Source organism: Triturus cristatus, chromosome 4_2 (genome assembly GCF_964204655.1).
Source record: "Triturus cristatus chromosome 4_2, aTriCri1.1, whole genome shotgun sequence".
Lineage (NCBI taxonomy): Eukaryota > Metazoa > Chordata > Amphibia > Caudata > Salamandridae > Triturus > Triturus cristatus.
The window spans coordinates 84,436,793-84,449,453 of NC_140586.1; the positions used below are offsets into that span (position 1 = coordinate 84,436,793).

Genomic DNA, 12,661 nt, shown 5'->3' on the forward strand with positions numbered 1-12,661 from the left:
AATGCTTTACACTGTCCTCTGATACTGCCTTACTGCTCGACCAAACTACCACTTTAGAAAGTAAGGTTATATCTAACTTTAGCCTCTGTCAAACCCTTGGGGACTGTGGACTCTGTGCACACTGTACCTATTTGGGAATAGTATATACAGATCCACTTTCTTACAGAAGGTCTTTCTCTGTCATGAATCTGATCATCTGTCCCCTGAATAGTTCGAGTAGGCTTGAATACCAGGGTTGCCTAGCCCATTGAGGGGCTATAAGAATTAGGTCTGTTCCTGGTTGTCTGGCTTTTTACAGTACCCTTTGTAGCAGAGGAAATGGAGGAAAAGCATATAGAAATATCCCTGACCAGTTTAGCGACAGGGCATTCCCTTTTGGTAGAGTTGCTGAAACCTGGAGGCGAAGAATTGGCTTTTCTTGTTCTCCACTGTTGCGAATAGGTCTATTTTTGGTGTCCCCCAGAGGCTTTAGACCCTTTGAAGGCTCCTCAGCTGTTCTACCTGCTGAGCTGATCCGCTTCTGTGTTGTCCTTTCCTGGCAGGTGAATTGTCTGCAGGTTGATTCTGCTTGAATTGGCCCATTTCCATATTTCCTGAGCTAGGTTGCTTAGGGTAAATGATTTTATTCCTCCCTGTTAGTTGAGGTAAAACATTGTCGTGGTAATGTCCGTCTGGATCAATACCGTCTTCCCTCCTATGTGGGCTTGGAATGCCTTTAGTGCCAGGAAAATAGTCTTTATCTCTAGGACGTTGATATGTTTTATGGAGTCTGCGTCGTTCCATTGACCGCATACCCTCAGGTTTCCTGAATGTGATATCCAACCCTTGTGGGACACATTTGTTGTGATGGTCACAGAGGGAGTTTGTGATTTGAAAGGTCTGCCTAGTGTTATGTTCTTGGATGCCCACCATTGTATTTCCATCTAAACCTTTTCTGTTACAACCACTAGATCCTCTCAGATTTCTGTGGTTTGTGACCAACTGCTGCACAGCCATTCCTGTAGAGGGCGCATGTGTAGACTTGCATGGGTAATGAGGGAAATGCATGATTCTATCATGCTCACGAGTTTCACGATTGTCCTCACGGTCAGAGACCGTCTCTTCTGGTAAAGGCGAGATTGCGGTTTGATAGCTTGTATCCACCTTTGGGTCAGGTATGCCCGTGAAATCTTGGAGTTTAATCTTTCTCCTGCGAAGGTTGTTTCCTGTTTCGGTCTTCGTGAGGATTTCTTGTGATTTATGGTTGCAGCGTTGTGATCACCTGATGAACGTGTGTGTAACACCTTTGCCTTGAACTTGCCTTCACCAGCCAGTCATCTAAATAGGGATAGACGTGAATTCCTCTCCTTCTTACAGATGCTGCTAGGCACTTTCTGAAAACTCTTGGTGCTGACTTTATTCGGAAGGGGAAGATCTTGAATTGGTAGTGAGTGTCCTCGTGGATGAACTGGCTGTATCGCTTGTGTGCTTGGTTCATGGGGATGTGCAGATAGGCATCCTTTAGGTCTATTGTTGCCATGGAGTTCCCTTTTTGTAGCTGTGGGATTACTTCCTGTAGTGTTGAGATCTTAAAATGCTGTGTGCAAATTAATTTGTTTTTCGAATCTGAAATCTAAGATCGGTCTTAGCTTGAGATCATGCTTTGGAACCAAGAAATAAGGTGAATAGTTTTCCTTGTTGTGTTCCCTTGTCTGTACCTTCGCTATTGCTTGTTTTTCTGGGAGTTCCTTTATTTCCTCCCATAATTGTAAAAGTTCTGTTCTTTGGGACCTCTTCTTCCTTGGTGGATTAGGTTGGGTTTCTTTGTTTGTTCTATACAATAGCCATGGCACACCACATTTAAAATCCAACTGTCTGTAGTGATGTTTTCCCATTGAACTGGGTAATGCACTATTCTGCCTCTCACTGGTGTTGTGTGGGTGATCTTCCTTTGTGGGCAAGTCACTTGGACTGCCTAGGTTGCTGCTGCCAGGATTGGTATCCGGACTGTTTGGTTTGATTGCTGTCCGTTGCTCTATGGTTGATGATGTTGTTGCCCTGTTGAGAAGACCTGTGGGTTTTCTACGGTTAAATTCTCCTCTTTCGAAGGTGACCCTGTTTTGCATTGCCCCCATAGTCATGGCCGTCTGATTGTCCTTTTTTAATTGTTGTAGGGAATCATTTACCTCACTTCCAAACAGGACGTCTCCTGTGAAGGGTTTGTTGATTATGGAAGTTTGTAATTCCTGTTTGAATCCTGAACTTCTGAGCCAAGCGTGCCTTCTTGTTCGTGTTGTGCCCATGCACATCTGTCTGCTGGTTGTATCGACTGCGTCTAGAGCTGATTTTAGGCAGGTGTTAGCTATGTTTCATCCCTCTTGTATGATGGATTTTGCTATCTGTATCTTCGCCTGGAAGCTTGATCATTAGTACCCCAATGTCGTCCCATTGTTGGTGGCTATACCTATTGAGGAGGGCCTTCAAGTTCACTATGTGCCATTGTGATGCTGCATCCTTCTCCATCTTTCTCCCACCATGTCTATTCTCTTACTTTCCCTCACTGGAGGTGTGCCAGTGGAGGAATGAGTGTTGCTCCTCCTCCTCCTTGCTGCTATAACAATGATGGAAGCAATCACTGTGTTACCTTGAATGTATTTAGGGTCGCTTGTGGAGGGTTTGTTTTTTCTGTCAACCCTTGGGTTAACTCCTTTTGATGACGCTCCTTGAAAGCCTCCTAGCCCTGTTTCAGAATGCTACCCATCGTAGATAGTGCTAATGTTTCTAGGAGGAAACACAAGTCTCCTTTCTCTAAGGCGACCAAAGGTATCAGCTGCTCTCTTGATGAGACTGTTGTAGAAGACTGACATCTGGTGGCGAAGCCTTCGAGGGATAGCTACAGACCTCTTCTTCAAGGCTTTCTGTGTCAAGGTCGTTCCACTCTTCCTGAAAAGTTCCTGAGGCTTCCTCCCCTGTTGGAATGTCAAGTTCCTCCTCGACATCCTCTTCGTGGGGTACGGAGTTGCCAGAGATTCAAGGGTATCCTTCCTCTTCTTCTGCCTCTACTGTAGAAGAGGGTTTCGTGGGAATTCTAAATTCCTTTCGAGCCTCGAACTCCTTTTGTTGAAGGAGCGCCATTTCTGCATCCAGGCGTCTTTTCTTCTTCTCCACCTGGAGGGCCCTTTCGGCGTCTAAAGCTAGGAAGATCCTCTTCTTGGGTGTGGGGGATTCTGCCTCCCAAGGTATAGTTTTGTAATTTGCGGGCTCTCGTACGGTACCGGTTTCGGCCGTGGCTGGCTTTATGGCCTTTTTTTCGAGGACCTTGGTATCGGACAGGTGAGGGGTTTTAGTTACCTTGTCCGTTTTACTTCTCTACGTCCTTTGCTGTCTTTTTCGCAGTACACCTCCTCTTGGCGTCCCCTTCGAGGATCTCGACGGCCGACCCTCTGTGACTCGATTGTGCGGTCACCCCTTGTTCATCTTGGTAGCTTGAAAGGCCCAAATCCCTCAGCGATACCTGTTGTTTCTGACCGACTAGCATGGCTGTGTGATGGTCCTCCCTCTGCTTTTAATGGACCTTGAGACTTCAACATGAATACAGAGCAAGCCTCTAAGTCCTTATCCTTGTGATCCCTTGGCAGCTATAGGTTACAGACGTCGCGTGGATCGCGTTGTGCAAATTTGTAGAGGCAATTAGGGCAAAATTTGAAAGGGGTATTTTCCAAGGCACCCTACCGTGCCTTATTTTGGTCCATCTGCGTCTTCGTTGCTCTGTCGTTATACCCCGACGCGGAAAGGTGTCTGTCTCCTTCTCCGGTGTCTTCTCAATCGATGAACAATGGTTTTTACGCTTAAATTCTTAGATTTTTGGGGGGGATTTCATCGAAAACTTCTGTGCGTCTTCCCTTGCATTCAGACCGAACAGTGGAAAAAGAATCGGAAGATGGCTACCACGCACAGGAACTTCCCGTTTGCCGTCTCACATCACACAAGGGATGTACATAGCAATAAATGGTGGTCGACGACGCCCCAACAGAAAAAAGGGAAAAAAACAAAACAGACAATTCCGGACCCAACCACTAGATGGCGGAATAACGCACATCCAGAAAAGAATTCATGCTGCAAAACTATATTTGCCATATTAGACAGCTGTTTGCCTCTTTTTTAATAGTAGCAAGGTGGTGATCAAGCAAGTCACAAAAATACAACCCGAAGAATTAGCAACCATGCTCCATGAAAACAAAAACAGCAACAAGCATTGCTTTGGAATCTGCACCACCTTCAGCAGTGTAAGTCTTGGAATAGCAAGAAAAGACTGACAATAGAATAGCAGATAATTACTATTTGGGGATTCAACTTGTATATCCACCCAGCACCTGGGGTGTGTAACAAAGGCAGCTGCTGTGCAACAAGCCAACCCCTAAAGTGGAATGTTTAATGGCAAGGCGTTTCTATATCTGTGAGGCAAAGAGCCTAAAGAACAAGTTACTAACCTTCGGTAACGATGTATCTGTAAGAAACATTAGTTAGTTAGATTCCTCACCTTAGAATATCCCCAGGCGTCAGACTGGATCCGGAAGATTTTTCGTCAGCAATACCCCTTGCGCGTCGCTAGGCGTCGTCTGCGGCTCCGCGTCCGTCGTCGGCGTCGTGCGCCGGGATGACGTCGTCGGAGTACTTAGACGCCGCCCTCGCGCGCTGACGTCAGTTCTTGTACATAGCCTTCCGCGCCAGGAACGCAGAGCCATGCAAAGACCGACACTGGTGCCAAAAATAAAATCTAGGGGCCTGAAAGGACAACCTTAACCCTAGATGTCAGTTCGCAGAACGGGGAGGATGGGTGGGTCGGTGAGGAATCTAACTAACTAATGTTTCTTACAGATACATCGTTACCGAAGGTTAGTAACTTGTTCATCTGAAAGAAACACGTTAGTTAGATTCCTCACCTTAGAATAGATACCCAAGCAATACCATCCCCGGTGGTGGGTCTGCGAACCAAGATCACACCAGAAAGTCCTGGAGGACAGAACGGCCAAAGAAGCCATCCCTCCGGACTTGGCTGTCAAGGCAATAATGCCTGGCAAACGTGTGTAGCGAAGCCCACGTCGCCGCCTGACAGATGTCCTGCAAAGGGACTCCCCGTCCCAAGGCAGTAGTAGCCGCCGTGGCCCGAGTAGAATGGGCGCGCAGCCCAACAGGAGGGTCCTTTTTAGCCAAGGAATAGCAGATTTTTATACACAAAACGACCCACCGAGAGATGGTTCGTTTGTGCACAGCTTTCCCCTTCTTAGCGCCCACGTACCCAACAAAAAGCTGGTCGTCCACCCGGAACTGTTTTGTGCGGTCCAGATAAAAGGAGAGCGCACGTTTCGGGTCCAGACGGTGGAGCCTCTCTTCCTCTTTGGAAGGATGCGGAGGCGGAAAGAAGGTGGGCAAGGTGACAGACTGCCCAAGGTGAAATGGAGTCACCACTTTAGGAAGAAAGGAGGGACGAGGCCGAAGGACAACCTTGTCCGGATGAACAGATAGAAAAGGAGGCTTTGAAGATAAAGCCTGGAGCTCACTCACCCGTCTAGCCGAGGTGATGGCTACCAGAAAAGCAGTCTTTAGAGTTAGAAGACGAAGAGGGCAATTGTGAAGAGGCTCGAAGGGAGCGCACATCAGGAATGTCAAAACCAGATTCAAGTCCCACTGAGGCATTACAAAAGGGACAGGAGGGAACGTGTGTGTAATGCCTTTGAGAAAGCGTGTAACCACAGGGGACTTGAAAAGAGAAGGCTGATCAGGAAGCCGCAAGAAGGCGGAGATGGCAGCAAGATAACCTTTCAGGGTGCCCAGGGCAGAGCCCTGCCGGGCCAGAGAAAGAAGGAAGAGGAGAACCTCAGAAAGAGGGGCGGAAAGGGGATCCACAGCCTTTGCTGTGCACCATGCCACAAATTTGTTCCACCGGCAGGCGTATACCGACTTTGTGGAGGGACGCCTGGCTGCCAGAATGATATCACAGACTTCAGGAGGCAAGTCAAATGGCATCAACTGCCGCCGCTCAATCTCCACGCATGGAGGTGGAGGCTGGACAGGTTCGGGTGGAGGACCGTCCCCTGCTGCTGCGACAGAAGATCCTCCCGAAGGGGCAGACGTATCGGGGGATCGGTCAACAGACTGAGTAGCTCGGGATACCAGTATCTTCGTGCCCAATCCGGAGCCACCAAGATGACTTGGGCCCGGTCGCGCCTGATCTTCTTCAGCACTCTGGGCAGAAGTGGTATAGGCGGAAAGGCGTACAACAGACCGCAACTCCACTCGTGACGAAAAGCGTCGCCGAGCGAGTGCCGCCTTGGAAATTCCAACGCGCAGAACTGCTGACATTGCGCGTTCTCTTCGGTGGCGAATAGATCTAACCAAGGCTCTCCCAACCGCTGAAAGAGGCCTTGCACCACTTCGGAGTTCAGACGCCATTCGTGATCCATCATGCACCGGCGGCTGAGTTCGTCTGCTCTGGCGTTCAGAGAGCCCGCCAGATGTTGAACCACCAGGGTGACGCCCTGGTGTTCCAGCCATGTCCAGAGGCGCAGAGCCTCCTGACAAAGGGTCCACGACCCCACCCCGCCCTGTTTGTTGCAGTACCACATGGCGGTGGTGTTGTCCGTGAACACCTGCACGACACTTCCCCTGACAGAGGGAAGGAAGGCTTTCAGTGCAAGCCGGATCGCTCTCAACTCCAACAGGTTGATGTGGAGACGAGACTCCGCCGGAGACCAGAGGCCTCTGATCTCCGCCTCTCCCATATGGCCACCCCATCCCAGGAGGGACGCATCCGTCACTACGACATGCTCCGGTTGGGGAAGGGAGAGGCTCTTGCCCTTGACCCACTCGCGGTCCGTGAGCCACCACTGCAACTGCTGTGCAGTACCCTCCGAGATCAAGACATGGTCGGACAGGTTGCCGTGATGCTGGGCCCACTGAAACTTCAGGTCCCACTGCAGAGCCCGCATGCGCCGCCTGGCGTGATGCACTAGTAGGATGCAGGAGGCCATCAGCCCCAGAAGCCGCAACACTAGCCTGACCGAAACCCGGGATAGAGGCCGAAAGATGGGAATCAGGGCCTGTATATCCCGGACCCGCTGTTCCGGAGGATGGACCCGGAACTGCGCCGAATCGAGAACCGCTCCGATGAAGAGGAGCTTCTGAGAGGGACTCAAGTGTGACTTCGGCACGTTGATGGAAAACCCCAGCAAATGCAGGAGATCCGCCGTAGTCTGGAGGTGGGAGACGACTGCCTGGGGCGAGCCCGCCTTCAACAACCAGTCGTCGAGATAGGGGAAGACTGGGACCCCTGATCTGCGCAGATGAGCTGCGACCACCGCCATCACTTTCGTGAACACCCGAGGGGCACTGGTGAGGCCGAAGGGGAGCACGGTAAACTGAAAGTGCTCTTGGCCCACCGTGAACCGCAGGTAACGCCGGTGGGCCGGCAGGACGGGGATATGGAAATATGCGTCCTGCAAGTCCAACGCTACCATCCAGTCTCCAGGGTCTAGGGCAGCTAAAACCTGAGCCAACGTCAGCATCTTGAACCTTTCCTTTCGGAGGAAGGCATTGACGTTCCGGAGGTCCAAGATAGGGCGCAGGCCCCCCTTGCCCTTCTTGGGAACCAGAAAGTAGTGGGAATAACAACCACGACCTACTTCTGGACTCGGAACGCGCTCGACGGCCCCCTTGGCCAAGAGAGCCGAAACTTCCTCGCGGAGAAGATCCAAATGATCCCCCGAGATACGGTGGTGCTGTGGTGGCATGGCTGGAGGGGTCGTCTCGAAGGGGAGGGAGTAGCCCCTTCGGACGATTTGCAGCACCCACCTGTCCGATGTTATGGACCGCCAGTGGAGCAGGTGATGGCGAACTCTGCCGCCCACTGGCGTGGTATGGGCCTGAAAGCTCGGACTAGGAAGGCTTTGAGGCGGATGCTGCCGGGGTGGATGTGGGCTGACCACGTCGTCCTCCATTTCCGCCACGGCGGAAGCCACGTCCGCGACCGCGCGCAGGTTGGTTCTGCGGCTGGTGGCTTTGCGGACGGGAGGAGGCGCCCCTTCCTTGGCCACGAAAGGGGCGAAAAGCGGAGGTGTGCGCCCGCGGAGCCGAGAGGCCCAAGGACTTGGCCGTAGCCCGGGAGTCCTTAAAACGGTTCAGCGCACTGTCCGCCTTCTCACCAAACAGGCGAGTGCCATCAAAGGGCATGTCCATGAGGGTGTTCTGGACATCCCCGGAAAATGACGTGGACCGCATCCAGGCGTGGCGGCGGAGCGCCACCGTGGTGGAAATCGCCCGACCTAGCGAGTCCGTGGTGTCAAGCCCACATCTTATGGCGTGCCGTGCTGCATCCCTCCCATCGGCCAGAGCCTGGGAAAGACGCGTCCGGACCTCCTCCGGACACAGGGGCAGCACGTCCTCCACCGTATCCCACAGAGAATGGGAATAACGGTCCAAGAGACAGGCGGTATTTAAAGACCGCAGGCCCAAACTAAGGGACGAGAACAGTTTCTTGCCAAACTGCTCGAGTCTCTTGGAATCCCGGTCCGGCGGAGCGGTCGGGAAGGAGGATTGGGAAGTAGAGGCCTGGATAACCAGACTCTCGGGGGTAGGGTGTTGGGACAGGAAGCTGGGGTCGCCCGGAGCAGGGCGGTGGCGCCTGGCAACGTTCCTATCCACAGGAGGAACTGTGGAGGGCTTGGACCAGGTGCCCTGCAGAACGTCAGTGAGGGCCTCGTTAAACGGCAGCAGAGGCTCAGTGGAGCTTGCTGAGGTTTGAAGCACCTCAGTGAGGATGTTGGTCCTCACAGCCACGGCAGGCAACTCGAGCCCAAGGGCCTCAGCCGCCTTGCGCAGCACCACAGAAAATGCTGCACCCTCCTCCGAAGCCACGGTCGGAGGAGAAGTGAATCCAGCGTCTGGCGAGGTGTCCAGCCCGCTGGCCTCCCCCAGCTCATCTGCCCAGTCCTGAGAAAGCTGTGACTGAACAGCTAGAGGGTCCTCGAACCCCTCCCAGTCGCCCCCTTCTTCCGATTCCTGATAAACAGGAGGAATGATCGGAACCGGACTGTAGAGATGGTAGGTCTCTAGCGGCGTCGGATGCGGCGTCGGCGGACGCCGTGCCGGCGTCGGGTCCGGATGAGGGCTAAACTGGGGCGTCGGCGTCACAGGCGTCGGCGGCGGCGGCGCCGGTGACGGCGTCGGCGGCGCCGGTGACGGCGTCGGTGGTTCAGGCGTCGGCGCCGGTGGAGGAGTGACAAGGTCAACCGGCGTCGACTGGGGCCCAGGCATGGGCCCCGCGGGGACCTGCGGCGTCGAGACCGGAGTCGTCCACGGCGCCGGGGCCGGAGCCGCCGGCACGCGAGGTCGCCCAGTCGAGCCCGCGGGGCCCGAAGGCGCGCCAGCGGGCGTCGACGGCGGGGCCAGGCTCCTCATGGCCGAGAGGAAGGCACTGATCTCCGCCGGCGTCGCGTCAGCCCCAGGGACCGGAAGGTATGGGGGCGGACGCGGCACCTGCGGCTCCGTCGGAGCCGCGGGGGTGGAACCACTTGGACCCTCGGCCGAGTCGCGCGACCGGCGAGGGGAGTCCGAAGAGCGATGTCGCCTCTTGGACTTCTTTGAGTGTTTGGACTTACCCGACGACTTGGAGCCAGACGATCGATGGTGGCGTCGGCTAGGGCTCCGCGAGCGATCCTTGGACCTCCTCCTGGACCGGGATCGCGCACGACGCGGAGCCGAGTGGCGAAGCTCGAGAAGCTTGCGGGACCGCTCCCGCCTAGCCTTCGAAGTCAGGGCCTGACAGTCGTTGCACGACTCCGCGTCGTGGTCGAGGCCTAAGCAATAGAGGCACCGGCGGTGGTGATCGGTCACCGACATCAGTCGATGACAGTCTTCACAAGCCTTGAACCCAGGCATCCTACCGGCACCAGATGTCGACAGACAGGGATCAAAAATGATCAAAAAGATTTAGTCAAAAAAGACTAAAAGGGGTAGCTCTCCCGGATCTGCGCTTACTGGCGCGGAAAAAAGAAGAACTGACGTCAGCGCGCGAGGGCGGCGTCTAAGTACTCCGACGACGTCATCCCGGCGCACGACGCCGACGACGGACGCGGAGCCGCAGACGACGCCTAGCGACGCGCAAGGGGTATTGCTGACGAAAAATCTTCCGGATCCAGTCTGACGCCTGGGGATATTCTAAGGTGAGGAATCTAACTAACGTGTTTCTTTCAGATCGGAATTTCAAGAACGCTCCACCCCAACTATATTTTGCAGAAGGGGTCATCGATTTATACCCCAGGTTTCACAGCTCTGACCTTAAGGGCCAAGCTCACTGGAGATACGAATCAAGTCAAATGTAAGAATAAGGGTTTTTAAAGACTCAAAGGTGCTTAATACTCAAAGGCAGTGATTACATCATTAAAGAAGAAGAATTTGGCCTCTTGGTGTGTTACAGGGGAAACTTAAAGGCACTGAAATACAGACTGGCATACCCTGTAACAATGACTCACCTTCAGCCATTGCTTCTCTGTGAGGGAGTCACTGTAGTCCACTTCTCGTCGATGTCGTGAACCCCTACCAAACATCTTCTCAGCCTCTTCCTCACAGGTGAGTCGCTCCACCTCAGCATCATCCTTGAGGATCCAGGAAGGCAGCTCATCCTCCTCCATCAGCCGCGGCTTGCGTTTGGGGTTGCGGGCCTCCTCCCGCCGGCGGTCGAGGTCCATGCGCTGAAATCGAATAAGGGAAGAAAGAATGAGAAGAGGCTAGATACATTTAAATTTGGATATTTGTCACTGACAGAATTTCTAGAGGGTTACAAAGCACGATTGCCACATTTTATTTTACGCATTTTGGCCTAACAACCTTTAGCGATTTAGAACATAACAATATAGTACTGTACATTACACCACAGGAAATACATACCACTATTAAATCTCACACCAGTTATGCTGCAATAAACACAGAAAACAAACAAAAGACGTACGTGGGAAAAAAAGGGAAGACAGGAAAACGTTACTTACCCGTTACTTCGTGGCCACAAAGAGATGCCACGAACATCTGTTCGTGGCATGCAGTTATGTGGATTAACATGCTATGAATAATCTTGCCATCTAGTGTTGGGCTTGGATGTGTGCATAGTTTTTTTCCAAGAAAGTCTTTCGAGTCATAAGGTGTTGTGACTCCTGCTCTTGCTGGTAATGTGCATGGTTAACTCATTGTTAGTTCGTTTTCCCGCATGGCGGGTGAGGATGAAATGTTAAGTGAAGTGTAGTATAGAGAGATATCCATGCAAAGAGGAAAGAAAGAATTAGTACATTGACTACAACTAAAAGGCATCCAGGAATGAGGTTAGGCGCATGTGAATCTATAGCACTACATGCCACAAATGATGCTTAATGAGTTAAGTAAAATCTTCTGTTCAAGGCATGTGTGACTGTAGATACACATGCTATGCATAGACTGTAAAGCAGTCCTCCCAAAATAACGGTGGCTAGCCTGTGGGAGTTGCAGTGGTTTGAAAAATAGTACCTAGAACTGCCTGACCAACACTGGCTTGTTGGCGAGCAAGCACAGTAATGTTTTATAGAAGCATATGATGTGGCCCATGTAACTGTTGTACAAATATAAGCAATAGGAATATTCAGAAGAAAGGCCGTAGAGGCTCCTTTTTTCCTAGTGGATTGGGTCCTAGGAGGAATAGTGAAGGGCCTTTTAGCTTAAGCATAGCATGTCTGGATGCATTCAATAATCTATCTACCAATGCATGATTTAGAAATGGCTTTGCCTGTATGGGGTATGGAGAAAGCAAAAAAAGCAGTTTTTTCTTTTCTAAAAGATTTAGTTCTGTCAATATAATACACGAGGGCTCATTTAGCATGTAATGTTTGGAAAGCACATTCCCCAACAGTCTGGTTGAGGGAAAAATACAGATATTTCAAAAGATTGATTGGGGAAAACTTAGAGTGGGTGCGGAGTACAACCCTATCTTCATGTATTTGGTCGAAGGGTTCTTCCAAGGTTAGTGCCTGAAGCTCACTTACAAGTCTAAGGGAAGTGGTGGCGACCAGAAACGTTACCTCCCAGGATATAAACTGGAGCGGGTAGGAGTGGAAGGGTTCAAATGGAGGGCCCATTAATCTTGTCAATACAATGTTAAGATTCCATGTCAGGCTGGCGTGATCCGAGGAGGAATGACTTTTAAGACAATCCATGACCACTTTAATGACAGGAATTCGAAATAGGGAAACATGTTGCCTGTTCTAAAGATAAGCGTCTACAGACGCTAGGTGTAGACTTATTGTATTTGCATTTATATAGCGCTTGCAACCCCTGAGGCGAAGCACTTTACGCTGGGCAGCACGCTGCTCGGGAACCCAAGGCTAGTTCAGTGTGTTTGGTTACGGATATGCTACTTACCAGTATGCATCTGTTCTTGGCATGTAGGGCTGCTGACATTCATATCTGTGCAGAGATCGCCGCCTAGTGTTGGGTCCGGATGATTGCACATTGTTGTCCTGGAAGAGTCTTCGAAGTATCACGAGATAGGTGGCTCCTCCCCTGGACTACAGTGCGCATGGGCAGCCTCTCCATCCTCAGATTGTTTTTCGCCATTGTGGCAGTGATGGAGCAGATACAGTAAGTGATGACCACGCTATACAGT

General features: G+C 51.7%; 2 protein-coding genes across 6 annotated transcripts in view; both read right to left on the minus strand.

Moving 5' to 3' along the window:
• The window catches only part of SMARCA4 (SWI/SNF related BAF chromatin remodeling complex subunit ATPase 4), a 533,682-nt gene that overhangs the window by 175,653 nt on the left and 345,368 nt on the right, over nt 1-12,661 (minus strand). For all 5 annotated transcript variants that reach the window (XM_085600653.1, XM_085600652.1, XM_085600651.1 and 2 more), the window contains exon 28: nt 10,509-10,727. In XM_085600653.1, the coding sequence (XP_085456779.1) occupies nt 10,509-10,727 (219 nt within the window). The remainder of the gene's footprint in view (nt 1-10,508; nt 10,728-12,661) is intronic.
• Nucleotides 1-12,661, minus strand: part of LOC146833047 (uncharacterized) — a 140,153-nt gene that overhangs the window by 105,648 nt on the left and 21,844 nt on the right. The window lies entirely within an intron of this gene.